Source organism: Periophthalmus magnuspinnatus, chromosome 23, assembly GCF_009829125.3.
Source record: "Periophthalmus magnuspinnatus isolate fPerMag1 chromosome 23, fPerMag1.2.pri, whole genome shotgun sequence".
Taxonomy (NCBI): Eukaryota; Metazoa; Chordata; class Actinopteri; order Gobiiformes; family Gobiidae; genus Periophthalmus; species Periophthalmus magnuspinnatus.
In genome coordinates, this window is record NC_047148.1 from 3,482,234 (window position 1) to 3,501,886 (window position 19,653).

The following is a 19,653-nucleotide window of genomic DNA, read 5'->3' on the forward strand; positions in this document are numbered from 1 at the left end:
TCCCTGTAGATTATGTAAATACACACATTGTTGGTACTCATCAGTTAATGAAAGAAAAACTCACAATAGTCACAGAAATAACTTGAATCTGACAAAAGGAATAATAAATAAAAAAAACTATGAAATTTAACCAAAGAAAGTCAGGCATTGCTTTTTAACCATGCTTCAAGAGAATTATATCTATAAAAAAAAAATTAATAAAGTGAGACTTCTGCACCTCCCAGCAGGTATTTTGGCACACTCCTCATGAGCAAGCTGCTCCAGTTGTCTTAGGTTTGAAGGTGCCTTTTCCAGATGGCATGTTTCAGCTCCTTCCAAAGATGCTCAATAGGATTTAGGTCAGGGCTCATAGAAGCCCACTTTAGAATAGTCCAGTGTTTCCTCTTAGCCATTCTTGGGTGTTTTTTTTTAGCTGTGTGGGGTCATTTTGGGTCATTGTCCTGTTGCAAGACCCATGACCTGCAACTGAGACCAAGCTTTCTGACACTGGCCAGCACATTTCTCTCTAGAATCCCATGATAGTCTTGAGATTTCATTCAAGACACCCCATGACAGATGTAGCAAAGCAGCCCCAGAACATAACAGAGCCTCCACTTTTCACAGTAGGGACAATGTTATTTTCTTGATATGCTTCATGTTTCCGTCTGTGAACACAGAGCCTTGCCTTGGCAAAAATTTCAATTTTTGTCTCATTTGTCCACAGCTTTGTGGCTTGTCAGCATGTAGCTTGGCAAATTCCAATCTGGCTTTTTTATGATTTGTTTTCAACAATGGTGTCCTCCTTGGTCGCCTCCCATTAAGTCCACTTTGGCTCAATCAACGGCAGATGGCGCGATCTGACACTGATATTCCTTGAGCTTGAAGTTCATCTTTAATCTCTTTAGAAGTTTTTCTGGGCTCTTTTGTTACCATTCGTATTATCCATCTCTTTGATTTGTCATCAATTTTCCTCCTGTGGCCACGTCCAGGCAGGTTCACTACAGTCCCATGGATCTTAAATTTCTGAATAATATATGCAACTGTAGTGACAGGAACATCAAGCTGCTTGGAGATGGTCTTATAGCCTTTACCTTTAACATGCTTGTCTATAATTTTCTTTCTAATCTCCTGAAACAACTCTTTCCTTAGCTTCCTCTGGTCCATGTTGAGTGTGGTACATACCATGTCACCAAACAGCACAGTGACTATCTGTAGCCCTATATATAGGCCCACTGACTGATCACAAGATTGTAGACACCTGTGATACTAATTAGTGGACACACCTTGGATTAACATGTCCCTTTGGTCACATTGTTTTCAGTCTTTTCTAGGGGTACCATCATTTTTGTCCAGTTTATTTTTTTCAGTAATTCTGTTGAAGCATGGTTGAAAAGCAATGTCTGATTTTCATTGGTTAAATTTCATTGATTTTTTAAATTTATTATTACTTTTGTCAGATTCAAGTTATTTCTGTGAGTATCGTGAGTTTTTCTTTCATTAACTGAAGGGTACCGACAATTTTGTTCACGTGTGTATAAGATTTGAGTTTGTTTGTTTAAAGGGAAAGTAGTATTGACATGTGACATGAGTTGTTTGTACACTTTTTGAATGCAGATGTGTGGTTGTTTGGGGATGCTGCCTGTGCTTGTTGTGAAAGAAAGCCAGTTGTCTTTTTTTTTTTTTATATATATATAAATATACAGTAAAACATTGGTTACTTATGTATGTTATTACAATATTTTTACAATTAATTTTGCTATATCTTCTGACCTAATGAGGCAACCTAAAGATCTGTTCTGAGACACATTTATTATTCCATGTGCATGTGGCATAAAATAACTAATTTTTCTTAGGCATTAATTAAATAAATTTTGATGTTTAATTGAATGAGAACCATATGGAAGTAACTACTTGTTTCTCTATTATAGTTCAAAATTGGGAGTAAGAAGGGAGTTAACAGAGCCATAGTCCTCCATTATGGTTTAAACTATCATCCTTTAAGTGAAGCGTAATCTCAAAACATGCTCTTATAGTTATCAATGACATCACTACTTCCTGGCTTGAAAAACATTTGGCAATTCGAAAAAAGATAACATTTTCATTTCAAAATATTATTGCTATGGCAGCAGTCTGTGCCAAGTTTTTCACCTAAACGTCAGGCATTGTGGGCAGGGCAATAATATTATATACAGTACAGCAACTATCAGTCTTTACACCAGTCCTCCTGTCTAATAATTATAAACTCCACTCTGCACTTCCTGTAACTTGCAGTTTTCAGTGAGTCAGTATTGTACAAATACACCATCAAACCCTTTGTTAGCACTGTCTTTATTAAATGCACAAAAGCTTTAGTAATATTATTCAAATAAATAATTTATGTTTTTGTAATACAGATACACTTAAGTAGCCTATATTTAGTGTATCTGCAGAACAAGAGTACTTAATAGTAAAATAAGATAAATAATATGTAAAGTGGAACATGAATGTTGTGCTCAATAGGTTGAGTTCACAGAAAGTGGAGGGCAGGTCAGAATTTGTAGAACTGGCTTTTTAACTGGCAAAACATGAATGAACTGGCATGAACATGCACATCATGCTGCTTGAGGCAATCAGTTTTAAGTTATTACATAAGTTGATTTTTATTCATTGTTTAACATATAAATATGAATCTAAAATGACTGCACTGATTGGCCCCACCTCTACACATTCCACTGTAGTAAGCAGCAGATTTTCTTACATTTTTGTTACTGAAAAGTAGTTGCATGACATAAAACCTACAGTACATGACCTATATGGCCGAAACCTTAATTTTTCTAAGAATGAGTAATACAGGATTTTTCTAAACATGAATCGATCAGTAATGTGTTTTTATAACAGCCCTGATCTCAAAATAGTATAAAGTTAAAGATAAAATGGTGAGGTGTTCAGTGACACAGAAGGAGCTCAGAGTAAAGCTTCTCGAGAGGAGTATCGACGTGCAGAAGCTAGTTGAGGTGGCTATCTGTTCTAGATGCCTTCTGGACCCTTCCCTGGGGAGGTGTTCTGGGCATGTTCAACTGGGAGGAGGCCCCCGTGGGACATCCAGGACATGCTAGATGGAGTATGTCACTTTGCTGGCCTGGGAACACCTTGGGGTCCCACCAGAGGAGCTGGAGGAAGTGTCTGGGGTGTGGTTAGTCTAGAAGTCAGTTAGACTCCTGCCCCCGTGACCCGGGCCCGTATAAGTGGAAGAAAATGGATGGATAGATGGATGGATGAAATGCTTTTCTCACTATTATATTAAAATGATAAGCATTATTCAAACATACAGGCATTGTCTGTTGACATTACTTACAGGAACAAGATTAATATGACAAATTATGTGGATTTTCTGTTTGGAGATATCATTCAAAATCAGTGATTTTCCCATAAAGTTATATACCGTATAATCCCTCCATCTGAAATTATGTTTTAAAATTCTTCAACCTTCCAACCCACGTTTCATGTATGCTGATAGCCCACACAGTGCTAAACTTGTACTTCCTTTATAGCCACTGGTCAAACAGGACAGCTTGGACACCTACAACGAACGTGACCCCTTTAAAAACGATGATGCTCGGGATGAAGAGGAGGACCCTGAGGACACGGACAGTGGGATAGAGGGAGAGGTGGACCCTTTGGAGAGAGATGTGATCATCCAGCCCCCTCCTCCCCCTCCTCCACTCAGACCCCCCACAGACAGGATCAACTTCCCCAAAGGACTGCCCTGGGCTCCCAAAGTGAGGTGTGCTTCTCATTAGGTTTAACAAGATTGTAATATTGGCTTTATTTACATACCACTACTCGACAACCAAATACTTAAATATGTGTCTTTTTTGACAAATTATTATGGATGCATTTATTGCATTGAAAAACATGCATCCTTTTTGTGAGCAGGCTTGCATCGCCACAAAACTGACTCTTATTTGGCCTGCAGAAGGGCCTCTTCCTGTTTGTTTCTGTGGAAATTACAAATACTTAAAGTTAAAGTATAGCTATCGGTACTGGAACTGAAAAAGCTGGATTGGTGCATCCCTAGTTTCAACTATCTATTTCCATGGAATCATGCAGGTGGCCTTCCATCTCCAGAAAGTTGCATATCACTTTAAAGCACCTATCTGCAAGTGTATTTGATTTTTTTTTTTGCCAGTAGAAAACAGATGTGAAACCTTTTCCCCCTCACCTTTCTTAAGACTCACCTGTGCTCTCTGCTCTTCTTCTGTCAGGCCAAAGCTGACATACTCTCTGACAGCAATAATGTAAATACCATCTATTGGTGGTATGTGAGAATACAACAGAGGCAGCCCAGCCAATCTAATCACAGAGGGTAGCTTTAATATGCACTATAGCAGAAAACAAAAAATTAAGAAAATAAAAAAACATTGAAGACACATGAATAAAACTAATTAAATACTAAATATTCCTGAATTTTAGCTGATCATACATTTTTTTGTTAACATTTTTAATCTAAGATGTACCTGACCTGTTTCTATTGCACTACTACTACTACTACACTTTCCTCATTGTTTGACAAATACTGTTATCTTAACCGAAATCTATGTAAATTAGTGACTGTGAATTCAATCATACTATTTCGTCTCCCCAAGGATGTCTTCGAAATGTACTCTGAAATTTGAGTGTTATAGTTATTGGGTCCAAGACCAAGTTCTGTCGTTGTGTCCTTAGGCAAGACACTTCACCCACATTGCCTAGTATGAAAGTGGTGTGTGCGTGAATGATAGGTGGTGGTCGGAGGGGCCGATGGCGCAGATTGGCAGCCTCGCTTCCGTCAGTCTGCCCCAGGGCAGCTGTGGCTACAATAGTAGCTTACCATCACCAAGTGTGGAAATGAATGAATAATGACAATAGTGTAGCGCTTTGAGAGGCTTTGACAAGCCTGTAAAGCGCATTACAAGTGTAAGCCCTTATTATTATTAAAGTTATTTTTTTTTCTAAATCTACTTCCTTTTCTATGACAGTGTTGTTAAAATCACATTGTTATTCATTCTTTATGGCATCAGTTACACACATGAGAGCGTTTTACAACAAAACTCTGCCCGTTTGAACCCTGGCACATAATCTTTTTAACGGTGCAAATGTTCTCAGACATTCAAAGAATGAATTTCAATAGTTTTTATTACATTGTATACGAGCAGAAAGCATACATTTGTTGTTTAAATGTTTGTCAAACATTTGGTCATACTCTCATTCGATATATTATTTTTTCATATATCTAAAAATAAATGGCTACTTTCTACATTATATATATATATATATATATATATATATATATATATATATATATATACACATACATAAAACCTATGAAGCAAGATGCACTGTATGGAATCAAGTAGCAAAGAAAACAAAAGTTACGTATGTAACTACGGTTCTATTTCATCCCTTCTGACCGCCAGAGGCGGTGCTTCAAGCACTGGATGATCACTCTTGCGCATGCGCAGGTCGAGATTTAATAACAACAAATTCACCTATGACCTTCCGGTGACCCACGTGAGGCTATATAGTCACGTGACTCCAGAAGCACAGTCCCTTAATCTTCTCGCGAGGGCACGAGGATTCTGAGGGACAGAGACCTCTGGCGGTCATCCGGGATTCATAGAACCGTAGTTACATACGTAACTTTCGTTCTATTTCATCCCTTCTGACCGCCAGAGGCGGTGCTTCAAGCACTGGATGACTTGTAACAACATGGTCACGAGGAATCCATAGACCACGACAAGTAACCTACCTCCTCATAGTGAAGCATGATGCTTGCGTAACACTCCATCCAGGGGATGGGGGACCGCGACATTCACCCGGTAAAATCTGGCAAACGTGCAGGGTGAGGTCCAAGAGGCCGCAGCACAGATCACATTTAGGGGAATCCCATGCATAGCAGCCCAGGAGGTAGAAAGGCCTATGGTTGAATGGCATCTCACGCCCTCAGGCATCAGCCGCCCCTGCGAGGTATAAGCATGTTTAATGGTCTCTACAACCCACTGAGAGAGACACTGTGTAGAGAGAGCCCTACCCTTACGTGGGCCAGCATAACACACAAACAGACTTTCTGACTGTCTTATACCTGCCGTAACCTGTATATAAGCCTCCAATGAGCGAACAGGGCATAAAGGTTCTGTGGTGAATTCCGTGCCAAACCTCGCCAACTGGAGCGGTTGGGCATTATCAGCAGAAGATAACACCTTAGGGAGGAAAGAGACATTAGGCCAGAGAGTTACACCTGAGCCATCAGCATGCCATCTACAGCAGGACTCATTGACAGACAGGGCCTGCAGTTCACCCACACGCTTACCCGAAGCCGTGGCGAGGAGAAATGCCGTTTTAAACGACAGCAACTTAATGTCTGTCTGCAAGCTCATCCATTCGAGCCTATTGCCCAGAGTCTCCAGGACCAGTGAAAGATCCCATGAAGGAGCCACTGGTCGTGTAGGTGGGTGAAGCCGTCTAGCACCTTTCAAGAAATGGGAAATGTTCTTGTCACTGCCCACAGTGCCACCATTCACACCACTGTGCCAGCAAGATATTGCAGCCACATATACCTTTAATGTCGAAGGCGACAGACCATGATCCAAAAGAAGCTTGTGTCCCTCCTGCAGAACCCTCAGGAGTGTTTGATAAATCAGGGGAAAGGGAGGAAAGGCGTAGAGGAGAACGTGAGGCCAGTCGTGAGCCAATGCGTCCTGACCCAGCGGGCTGGTGTTGTCCCTCAGAGAGAACCAGAGAGGGCAATGGGTCGCTTCCTGTGAAGTGAACAGATCCACTTCGGCCCTGCCGAAGACCCTCCAGATGGTGCGGACCACCTCTGGGTGAAGCTTCCATTCCCCCGGCAAGAGAGTCTGGCGAGAGAGGAAATCTGCCACCTGATTCAGCATCCCCGGGAGATAGGCTGCCCGCGGGCTGGCAAAATGGACGGACGCCCACATGAGAAGCTGCTGTGTTCGCTGTGTGAGATTCACTGATCTGGTCCCTCCCATATGATTTATATGGTAAACCACTGACCTTTTGTCTGAACGTACAAGCACATGCCTGCCTTGCAAGTTCGGCAGAAAATGGTGCAGTGCCAAGTCCACAACCATTAACTCCAGCACATTTATGTGTTCTTTGATCAGACTCAAGGTCCATGTCCCTTGTATCACACGACCTTGCCATGTTTCACCCCAACCCGTGGAGCATGCATCCGTATACACAACCTCTCTCCGTGACGGTAGAGGCCTCAACGGGACGCCCAGTAGGATCCAACGTCTGTCTCTCCACTGAGACAGGGAGTGCAGACACTGGGGAGACACACGCAGCCTCTTGCGTCTGTGCGCGACCCGAGTTGGATCCAGATGCAGGCTGTTCAGCCACATCTGCATCGGCCGTAATAAAAGTTGTCCCAGCGGAACTACACTGGAAGCTGCTACCAACATGCCCAGAAGCTGGAGTAGCAGGGCCTCTCCCTCTTGGAATGCACCCAGCATCCCCATGATGTTGTCGACCCTTGTGGGAGAAGGGCACGCAACCATGGTGACAGTGCTTAAAGCCATCCCCAAAAAGACAGTGTCCTGTGTTGGGACCAGACTGCTCTTGTCCATATTCACACACAGACCCAAGGGGCTCACATGCTCGAGTACAAGCCCTGTGTCGTGAATGGCCTGGTTGCGGCTGGGTGCACGTGAGGACCCTGAACTGAAAATGTCTCCCCTGAAAAGCAAAGCAAAGGAACCTCCAATGATTGCGTGCGATCGGTACATGAAAATAAGCATCCTTCAGATCGAGGTGCGTAGCATGTGAAAAAACATGACTTTTAAAAACACATTGTGACCTCGCAGGTCTAAAACTGGATGGAGGTTGCCAGTTTTCTTCGGGACAAGAAAGTATCTTGAATAAAAAAAAACCGGATCCCACCGAGGGTCTACGTGTACAATTGCACCCTTTTCCAGCAAGGTTGCTATTTCCAGATTGAGTGCCACGGATTTTGCCAGGTCTGAAATGGCCGTCATTCGGACCTGGCCGAAAACAGGAGGCCGGCGTTGGAACTGTAGGCAGAGGCCTGGAGGGCTGGTGACCAGACTGTGATGACCGTGGCATATGTGAAGCCCTGGGCCGATCACTCTGTGAGCGCCCGGACCTTGTAACAGGCCGCCGGGGAGCCAAAAATGGGCTTGATGGTACAGCATATGTCTGCTGGTGTGTAGTAGATGACCTAGGAGCAATAGGAGGAGGGGCTCGTCGGTGAAGGCCCACCAGTTGATGTCTAGTCTAAGAGGCCTGGGCTGTCCGTTGCAAAGCCTCCAGCGCTGCCTCTCCAAAAAGTTCACCCGGAACCACCGGTAATCCTCTCAAGGTTCTCCTACACGTCTCGGTTAACGGAGATTGTGCCAACCAAACCTGCCGACGCGCCTGGGTCAGGATGGACAGCAGGCGGCCCAGCTCCCTTGACATAAAAGCAAATGCTTGTAGGGATGTGCCGACCAAGCCTTGCGTAGCCGCATCGACATTAGAAGCCTCTAGTGAAGTCGCTACACCTAGCAGTAAATGGGACAGGGAATTGCCAATACGACCCATGCGTGCCCCAGAGTCGTAAGCTTTACACAGCAATTCGTCAGTAACCCGGCACTGAGGTCGCGGGCACCTGGCATTGGGTCTCAGAGCCTCGTCTGGAGCCACAATAAGGGAGGCCACAGCTGGTTCAATCGCTGGCATATGTCCCAATCCAAACTTGGGCACCTCCTGCATGGCAGCAAGGACCCTTCCATCAGACGTCGGTTTAGAAAACGCTTTTGTATCTGACCAGCCGGCATGAAGTTCCTTAATACACTCCGTAGAGGGAGGAACCAAAAAGGAAGACGCAGAGCTCTGTTGTCTAAAAAACACACTAGAAGCCATAGGCTGCGCCGTCGGTGCCTCCAATTGCAACCCTGCAAAAGCCACGCGTAAAGAGGAAGCAGCTGAGTCATCGTCACCTCCCTGAGAGCAGGTGGAGTTGTGTGAGCTCAACTCTGATATGTCAGAACACGCATCCAAACCGTCCCCAGTATGCGGGTCAGTGTCTTGGAAGTGCATATCTGACGCCGCCACAGACAAGGCATCGTCTTCACACACAGAAACCACCTCCCGCTGGGCAGCTCGCTGGTCGCTATCCCGGGTCTGCATGGACTCAATGAGAGCTTTCATTCTAGTGAGCTCTGAAGTAAGGTGATCCACCTTCGAGGATAATCCCGCAGAGCGATCCCCTTTGCTGCGCTTATGCGGAGTAGGGGAAGCGTCGGCAGCAGAGCGTTTTCCCCTCACCTTCCCGCTCGCTGGCAACTGGGTGTCCTGTATATCAGAGGGCCCAGCTCCTCCAAATGCGACCAGGCGGTCAGCACGCAGGGATCTCGGCATAATGCTGGTATTCATGCAAGCATTCTCCGTCAAGCCCTCCTTAAGGTGGTCCACACCCAAACATAAGAGGCATAAATCATGTCCATCCTCAGGTTGAAGCAGGGTCATGCAGGCTCTACAGCACATGGACTCCATCACAACAGACACTAGATCAGGTCGAGCTGAAAACGCCACTCTTGATCCGCCAACTGGGATTAAAAAATACCACGTCGAGCCGAAAACGCCACTGGTGGTAGACTCAAAAACTCAAAGCGAACAGTAACACTGCTGATAAGAATGAGCTTAAGAACCGAGCACGGTTCCAAAATAACAGAGATATTTTAGCCGAATGCGGCAATAGTCAACGCAAAAAGTCGAGCTGAACCGAACACGGCAGCAATACAAACCAGCTCCACCGACCCGGTGTCGCTTCCAACAAAAAATGCAGAAACTACTTACCATACGGTCCTTGTGAAACATGCGCCTCACCGGCGTCAGGGAAACACTCGCTCCAGGTGAGGCACTCCGCCACGCGCAGCTTACGCAGCCCCTGAGGGGCGAGTCGCACTCGCTACCCCGACTGTGATACACTGTACTCAAATCACAAGTCACGGGACTCTGAGCAGTAAGCTGTCACCAAAGGGAGAAACAAGGTACCAAGCAGTATTCGCGAGTAGCCACAACACACTCGACCTAAGCGCGAGAAGAAAAAAGGGACTGTGCTTCCGGAGTCACGTGACTATATAGCCTCACGTGGGTCACCGGAAGGTCATAGGTGAATTTGTTGTTATTAAATCTCGACCTGCGCATGCGCAAGAGTGATCATCCAGTGCTTGAAGCATCGCCTCTGGCGGTCAGAAGGGATGAAATAGAACCTTAAATAACTAAACTAAATAACTAAATGTATTTTCAAAATATTTTATATTCAAATCCTCATAGCACCCACCCTTTGCTTTGTCAAAACACGTATTATTTAGCTTTTCTTCACTACATAATTCCATATATCTTGGTTAAATATATTAATGTATTCTATATGTATTTAAAATGTAGTAGTAGTAGTAAATATAAAGCCAAAAAAATATTGAATGAAAGGGTGTATCCAAACTTTTGACTGGTAGTGTATGGTCATGAATGTACTGTTTAATTTTTTTTTTTTGTAAGAAACAAAATATCACCGATATAAGGGCTGCACAATTTTGGAAAACTTTCTGGATATCTTTGTAAATTATTGTGAGTGCAATTAGATTATAAAATAGCAAGTAAACTTGATAAACTAAGGGAAGAATCCCTTGCTTTTCAGAACATATTTGTAGAGGTCTAGGTCTAAGCTATAGGCATGTTGTACCCTGAAAGTTAAAAAGACATAATGCTGTGATAACATTCATTAAACAATTGATTTCAAAATGAATATTTCATTTAAATGGCTAAAAACAATTTAATTTGTGATTTGATATTTGTACCATCTAAAGTAGCAATTTCAATTAGGCCTGTCATGATAATTACTATATCGACTTATCGTTCAATATATGATATATGGGTCAGTATTTATCTTGTGAAGATTTTCTTTGTACTACTGGGAAAATTATTGTTATTTTTGGCTGTATAATAAGACTTAAGTCGTAAAAGGTTGAATTAATAACTCCTAACAGATGCAAATTAAATACTATTTATTTATTCAATCTTATGATTTTATATTGTAGATTTAGAATAGCTTCTGTGGTATAAATTTGCTCTTGGGTTATTGTGTCCATGGCATAAATTTGTTTCAACATTATTGTTTATTGACTATATTTACTTAAGCAATATATTGCACTTCAAAATAAGAAGTCGTGTTATCATGACAAGTCTAATTTCGATTCAGCTGCATTTTTCAATTTACGTGCAGAACGCTTGTCGTGTCAGTTCATCTCATCTGTATACAGAACTGCAAAACAGACTCAGGCAACAGTGCTTCAGAATAATAATAAACCAGTTCAGGTTGTTTCCTCTATTCATTTGTCTGTCTCTGATTTGCGGATGATTAAAACTCCAGAAGGATCTCTCAGCCTGTGTGACTGATTGCATAGATGTGCGATAGACTGTGTGTTAGTTCCTAATTCAGATGCAGCTTTTATCAGCAGGTGTTTCTAAATGAATCTAATGCTGTTTGTCTTCACAGGGAGAAAGATATTGAGCACTTTCTAGAGACGAGCAGAAACAAGTTCATTGGATTTACTCTCGGAAAGTAAGTATTTTAACTCCAAATAAAGTTTGCCGTTTGTGGGACTTCTTAACCTGATCTTGTTGTTTTATTACCAACACATTTCTCAGAACAATGTGCTATTTAAACTTTATTATATCCATAAATTACATTGCATAAATTAAAAAAAAGGTTGTGAATACAGGTGGTTGAAGTGGGACTAAACACTAAATCAGCCATTTTTTGCTACCCATAGTATGTATATATATGTGTATGTGTATATATGTGTGTATATATATATAATTGGACATAGCTTACCTGCTAGTCACTGAGTTCCAATAGGAAGTGAGCATATGAGCATTCTTCCACCTGCATCAACTCTGGCTCCAATGCACTTTCTACTGAAAAGACTGTCACCCCTCTCGGTAACTGCTGCTATCAAACTCGTCATTTTGGTCTTAATATGTATTAATTATTTTGCTCTTGTGCCCATAAATCAAGATATGAACCATAATAACAGACAATTCAGGTGCCTTCTTTCTCCGGGGTCCGTGGTGATGTCACAGTTCCTTAGTCCACTTCATTATATGTCTATGGTTACTACATTATGCACGGCATTTTGGTAGAATTCTCTATTGTTCCTGATTCATTTTTAGTGCAAAGTAGGCTTCATTGCAGCTATATGGTTTAAAATGGTCAAAACAGAAGTGTGGTGCCAACTGTTGTTCTTCTCAATTTTAAGAAGCCTGTGAGGGACAAGGTGCTATACAAATCCATGGTTTACTATGTATATATCTTGTGTTGCAGTGACACAGAGACACTTGTCGGCCTTCCCAAACCAATCCACGAGAGTGTGAAAACTCTGAAACAGGTGAGCAGTGAAGTCATGTTTCTAAAAGAGCATCACAATTCATGGTGAAGCTTTTAAATAATAATACAAATGATATTGTACCTTACATGATGGAGGGGTTGGGGAGCTTTATGTAGGAGAGAACTAATACTAACTCTAATCACACGAAATAATAAATATTTTTGCTTTAGCACAAATACGTTTCCATTGCTGAGCTCCAAATAAAGAGGGAGGAGGATCTTCAACAATGTCCAATGACTATGGTGAGTATGATAATTACTAAAGACTAATTGTCTTCTGTTTTTAATGTCTTTTTTACTGTAGCACTTTGAGATTTGTTGTTCAAATGTAAAGTGCGTTATAAATAAAATTTATTATTATTATTACTATGAGCGACAGTGGCTTACAGTCCCTGACAAAAGTCTTGTCGCTTATCCATTTTGTAGAAACAAAAGCTTATAACCCGACTTTAAATTTATCGATTGGTTTTAGAAATGTCTCATATGAAAGCTAAAACCCTCCCAAATTATGCTCAATATACTAAAATAAATTTGCTTCACTGAAAAAAGATTGATCATTTAATGAACACAGAAAGGTCAGATTTTGGCAAGGCAAAAGTCTTGTCGCCTTGTCATATGATGCACCCAATCCTAGATTACAGCCTCACCTGTGATCAGTTACTGATCAATCAATTAGTGGGTGTGTATAAAAAGAAACCCAGCACACCAGACCTTCACATCAACTGCAACTTGACCTCTGACAACATACCTAAGATCCACCCTGAGACCAAAGCGTTAATTATCAAGAGGCTGAAGACCAGATCCACTGCTGAGGTGGCTGACACCTTCGATGTGTCTCAGCGTCAAGTACAAAGAATAAGAAAAAGATCTGAAAAGACTGGAGATGTTTTTGACAAGCCCAGGTCCGGCAGACCCCGCAAGACAACTGCTTGGGAGGATTGTTTGTTGATTAGAAAATCCAAGGCCAGCCCCTTTTCCACTGCAGCAGAGCTCCACCAGGCCTGGTCACCTCAAGTCCCTGTGTCAACCAGAACAGTTTGTAGAATTCTGTCTCGAAATGGCCTCCATGGTCGAATCAGTGCACAGAAACCAGCACTAAACAAAAGGCAATTAAAAAAACGTGTGGCATTTGCCAAGGCCCACAGCCTGCTAAATGGATGGACACTGGAAAAGTGGCAGGTGGAAAGGTGGATTTCTCAGATGAATCCGTGCTTGAATTACATCACAGCCACCACAAATATTGCAGGAGACCTACTGTAGCCCGCATGGATCCAAGATTCACCCAGAAAACAGTTAAGTTTGGTGGCGGAAAAATCATGGTCTGGGGTTACATCCAGTATGGGGGTGTGCGAGACATTTGCAGGGTGGAAGGCAATATCAATAGCCTAAAATATCAAGAAGTATTAGCTACCTCTTACATTCCCAACCATAAAAGGGGTCAAATTTTGCAGCAGGATGGTGCTCCATTGCATACTTCAATCTCTACATCAAAGTTCCTCAAGGCGAAGAAGATCAAGGTGCTCCAGGACTGGCCAGCCCAGCCCAGTCACCAGACATGAACATCATTGAGCATGTCTGGGGTAGAATGAAAGAGGAAGCATGGAAGGCGAAACCAAAAAATCTTGATGAACTCTGGGAGGCATGTAAGACTGCTTTCTTTGCTATTCCTGATGACTCCATCAACAAATTGTATGAATCATTGTGGAACCGCATGGATGCAGTCATTCAAGCTCATGGAAGTCATACAAGATATTAAATATGGATCTCACAGCACCACTACTTAATTCACTGATGTTATGCAACATATTTTTGTATTTGAAGTAAGTTATTTGTTCAATTTTCTGTAGGCGACAAAACTTTTGTCTTGCCAAAATCTGACCTTTCTGTGTTCGTTAAATGATCAATCTTTCTTCAGTGAAGCAAATTTATTTTAGTACATTGAGAATAATTTGGGAGGGTTTTAGCTTTCATATGAGACATTTATAAGACCAATCGATTAATTTAAAGTCAGGTTATAAGCTTTTGTTTCTACAAAATGGATAAGCGACAAGACTTTTGTCAGGGACTGTACTTGGTAGAGTATTTGTTCACTGGTCCAAAGGTTGGCAATCCAAATCCAGCCACATAAACGTTACTGGTTGAGCAGTCAGATCCACTGATCCACAGGTTGAGTGATTCGAACTCCCACAGATGAATGCTGTTTTTATGTCCTTGTGACACTTAACCGACCTTGCCCCCAATGTCTTTGTACACTGGTGTATGAATGTGTGAATGGGTGAGTGGTTCTAACTTGTAAAGTGGTTTGAGTGCCTTGAAAATGGAAAAGTGCTATTTAAAAATGTGACAATTTACCCTTTAACATGATTTTAGAGTTTAAATATGTGAAACTGTATGTATGTATTGGTGATCAGGATGTTACAACACAACATCACAATATTGCAATTACTCATGATTATTTACACATGTGGAAAATAATTTAAATCTGACAAAGGTAATAATAAATTAAAGCCACAAGCGGTATTGCCCTCGGCCAATCCGGCACTCCCTAAGGGTTACGCTGATGCGCCACTTGCCTCAGTTTTATTGCGGCTTTGGGCTGCACTTGTTACCAAACAAAGTCAATAGACATTGGAAGCACTGATGCACAAAATGCAAAAACATGGGTTTTTCCAGGCATCGCCATGGCAACACCATGCAAAATGCAAACTTGGCCCCTTGGACTTTTGTGACATGGATGACCCGAAGAGTCACTGTGCCAAAACGAAGCACGGAACTTGGTGAAAACCTCAGGCCTAATAAAAATTCTATGAAATTTAACCAATGAACGTCAGACATTGCTTTTCAACCATGCTTCAGTAGAATTATAAAAAAATAAGATAAACTCATGTAACAGACCTGGACAAACATGATGGTACCCTTAACTTAATAGTTTGTTGCACAACCTTTTGATGCAATCATGCAATCAAATGATTCCTGTAACTGTCAATGAGACTTCTGCACCTCTCAGCAGGTATTTTGGTCCACTCCTCATGAGCAAACTGCTCCAGTTGTCTCAGGTTTGAAGGGTGCCTTTTCCAGACGGCATGTTTCAGCTTCTTCCAAAGATGCTTAACCCTTTAAGGACTGAGCACACTATGGGCCAGTATAGGTCACCTAGACTTTTATATTTTTGTTAGCCATAAAAATCATATTAAAGGAAGTATCAGAATTTACTGCATTTTTTCACACATCTACTTCTATTTTACACTTTCATCCGTATTTTTTCTTTTACGCATCGAATAAATGACTGGGAAAATCCCCGCAGCACCCGCGCTGTCATTCGTCACCTTCGCGGAGCAACAGAGGCAGATTACCGTAACTGACGGAAAAATATTTAAATAGCCCCATGCCTCCGCTTTGAGACGCTGTTTGAATTTACATGAGAGCACGACTGGTTGCGGAGTTACGCTGCTGGAAAGTCCGCATCCGCGCGCTATCGCCGACGATAGGATCCGACGCTAAAGGGTTAAGAGGATTTAGGTCAGGGCTCATAGACGGCCACTTTAGAATAGTCCAATGTTTTCTTCTTACCCATTCTTGAGTGTTTTTAAGTGTTTTGGGTCATTGTCCTGTTGCAAGACCCATGACTTGCGACTGAGACCAAGCTTTCTGACACTGGCCAGCACATTTCTCTCTCGAATCCTTTGATAGTCTTGAGATTTCATTGTACCCTGCACAGATTCAAGACACTCTGTGCCAGATGCAGCAAAGCAGCCCCAGAACATAACAGAGTCTCCTCCATATTTCACAGTAGGGACAGTGTTCTTTTCTTGATATGCTTCATTTTTCCATCTGTGAACATAGAGCTGATTTGCCTTGGCAAAAACTTCCATTTTTGTCTCATCTGTCCATAGGACATTCTCCCAGAAGCTTTGTGGCTTGCCAACATGTAGTTTGGCAAATTCCAATCTGTCTTTTTTATGATTTATTTTCAACAATGTTGTCTCCCATTAAGTCCACTTTGGCTCAAACAACGACGGATGGTGCGATCTGACACTGATGTTGGATGAACGGTTACACAATCACTGGGTTGATGTGGGAGAGGACGCAGGCGTTGATTGTTCGCCGCTTGTCCCCATCTGATCTAATCTGATTTAGTACCTACTAGCTGCATGTTACTATTACTTTGGATGGTAACTTCGCCTAGTTGATCATCCAGCTGGTCTGCATTGCGGACAGTTTGGCGTCTGTTTTGCTTGTCTGCAAACTAGATTGTGAAGGTGAACGCCGGCTGAGTAGCCATAGCTAGTGCCGGGCTAGCTACAACTGCGCCGGGCATTATGTTCAAATACTCCATCTCTCAGCTGCTCAGTCTAAATTGGCAGCTACCTCCATCCTACATCCCAATCATCAGACAACTTTGACTCCTCCGGCGACCCCGATATGTCCACAGAAGCTCCTGCAAAAAGGTTTTTTGCCTCCTCCATGGTACCGCTACAATCCCCTCCATCTGGTCCTCGGCCATGCGTGTCACACCAGTGAGACGTCATCAGAGCACTGGCGCACATGGATTACGTAGCTCTTCGAGAGTCTCTAGTGTTGGGCAAAATGGAAATTGCAGAGTGGACTACAGTGTATTGCGGAGCCTGCAGGGACTTGCACCATCAGATCTTTCTCCTGCTACTATGGAATTATTTAACACACAATCCCTTGCTAATAAATCCCTTCTTATTCATAATCACATTTTGCATAAAAGACTGGATTTTATGTGCTTGATTGAAATTTGGCACAAACCAGGGGATTATTCAGTGCTAAATGAAGCTTGTCCCCAGGGCTACAACTACATGGAGAAATCTCAGTTTCTCGTCTGGGAGTTTGCCATCTCTCCCATACTTTACTGTGGTTTCAAAGAGCCAGATTGAAGAAACTGGGAAGAATGAGATCGTCCACCTGCATACTGGACCCCATTCCAACAGCTCTGCTCAAATCCCTCATTCCAACGGTCAGCTCAATCATTGCTGATTGTGAACCTCTCATTACAATCTGGACATGTCCCATCTTCCCTTAAAACTACGGTCATCTGTCCCATCCTAAAAAAGTCCTCATTAGATCCAGAGGTGCTTGTTAACTACCTATTTCAAATCTCACCTTTCTGTCAAAGGTCCTAGAGAAAGTAGCAGCCTCCCAAATTCAGAACTACCTCAAGCGTTCCAGTCAGGCTTTTGTTCAACCCACAGCACAGAAACAGCTCTGCTCAGGGTGACAAATGACCTACTGATGACAGATGATGCAGGTTCACCATCTCTGCTCATTCTCCTCGACCTGACAGCAGCGTTTGACACTGTGGATCATACCATTCTCCTGGATCGCCTCCACACCACCACTGGCTTGTCGGGAACTGTATTACAGTGGTTCCAGTCCTACCTGTCTAGCAGGACTGAATTTGTTCTGTTGGGTGGAAGTAAGTCCAGGCTTCTTCCTGTCACATGTGGTGTTCCGCAGGGGTCGGTTCTCAGCCCCATCCTTTTTACCATCTACATGCTACCCCTTGGTGATGTCATGAGCAGACATGGGTTGTCCTTCCACTGTTATGCTGATGACACGCAGTTGTACATCAGAACTGCCCCAAGGCCATCTGAAGCTCTGTCATGACTCATTGCATGCCTTGAGGAGGTAAAGGCATGGGTGAACAGCAGCTTCCTTCAGTTAAACAGTAGTAAAACCGAGGCAGTCCTTGTTGGCACCCCCATCAGATCCATTCCTTTCCTATATCATAATTCATCTTTGATGGTCAGGTCATCAGTCTCTCCTCTTCAGTCACTAACCTGGGGGTTTGGTTGGATCCACATTTGACTCTCAGTAACCACATAAAACACCTGTGCAAGACATCGTTTCACCATCTACGGAACATCTCCAAACTCCTCCCCCTTCTAAACCTCCAAGACGCAGAGAAACTTGTACACGCCTTTATCTCCTCAAGGTTGGATTACTTCAATGGACTTTATGTTGGGATACCTGTCAAGGACATTCAAAAACTGCAATACATTCAAAACAGTGCTGCCAGAATTCTGATGAAGGCCAGGAAATTTGAACATGTCACTCCCATTCTTAAATCACTGCATTGGCTCCCTGTTAAATCCTGGATCGAATACAAAATTCTTTTGTTGACACAAATGTATCACCGGTCAGGCACCACTTCATTTGCAAGACCTGATCACTGCACAATCCCCAATCTGCACCCTCAGATCTCCCGGCAGCATGCTGCTCCAGGTCCCCCCCATCAGGCTCTGTATGGGGGGGGGGACCGAGCCTTCTGTTCAACTGCACCGCGACTGTGGAATTGCCTCCCTGCCCAGCTGAGAGCCACACAGAGCCTGGACTTTTTTAAAGCTAATTTAAAGACCTCTTTAATTTAGAAAAGCTTACTGCTGATGTTTTTTGTTTTTAGCAATTAGCATTTTAATGTTCTTTTATTGTAGCACTCTGGGATTTTGTTTAATGAAGAGTGCCTTATAAATAAAATGTACTATTATTATTATTGATGTTCCGTGAGCTTGATGTTCACCTTTAATCTCTTTAGAAGTCTTTCTGGGCTCTTTTGTTATCATTCGTATTATCTATCTCTTTGATTTGTCATCAATTTTCCTCCTGCGACCATGTCCAGGGAGGTTGACTACAGTCCCGTGGATCTTACATTTCTAAATAATATGTGCAATTGTAGTCACAGGAACATCAAGCTGCTTGAAGATGATTTTATAGCCTTTACCTTTAACATGCTTGTCTATAATTTTCTTTCTAATCTCCTGAGACAACTCTTTCCTTTGCTTGCTCTGGTCCATATTGAGTGTGGTACACACCATGTCACTAAAAGCACAGTGACGGCCTGTAGCCCTATATATAGGCCCACTGACTGATCACAAGATTGTGACACCTGTGATGCTAATTAGTGGACACACTATGTCCATGTGTGTTTCATGAGTTTATTTTTTTAAGTAATTCTGTTGAATCATGGTTGAAAAGCAATATCTGACTTTCATTGGTTAAATTTCATAGATTTTTTTATTCATTATTACTTTCAAATTCAAGTTATTTCTGTGACTATTCACCTTTCATTAACCAAAGGCTACCAACAATTTTGTCCACGTAGTATATCATACCTTTTAGTCTCAAATTTGGCAGGTTAGTGTAATCCTTCACTAGTCCGGGGGTGATCCAAGGTGTCCAGATACTTTTAAAAGTTCTCTATCTCAAGTTTGACTAGTCGT

General features: G+C 42.5%; 1 protein-coding gene across 3 annotated transcripts in view; it reads left to right on the plus strand.

The window, feature by feature from the left end:
- The window catches only part of strip2 (striatin interacting protein 2), a 96,757-nt gene that overhangs the window by 43,845 nt on the left and 33,259 nt on the right, over positions 1–19,653 (plus strand). For all 3 annotated transcript variants that reach the window (XM_055231755.1, XM_055231756.1, XM_055231754.1), the window contains 4 exons: positions 3,510–3,742; positions 11,519–11,584; positions 12,347–12,410; positions 12,581–12,652. In XM_055231755.1, coding sequence (XP_055087730.1) covers positions 3,510–3,742; positions 11,519–11,584; positions 12,347–12,410; positions 12,581–12,652 — 435 coding nt within the window. The remainder of the gene's footprint in view (positions 1–3,509; positions 3,743–11,518; positions 11,585–12,346; positions 12,411–12,580; positions 12,653–19,653) is intronic.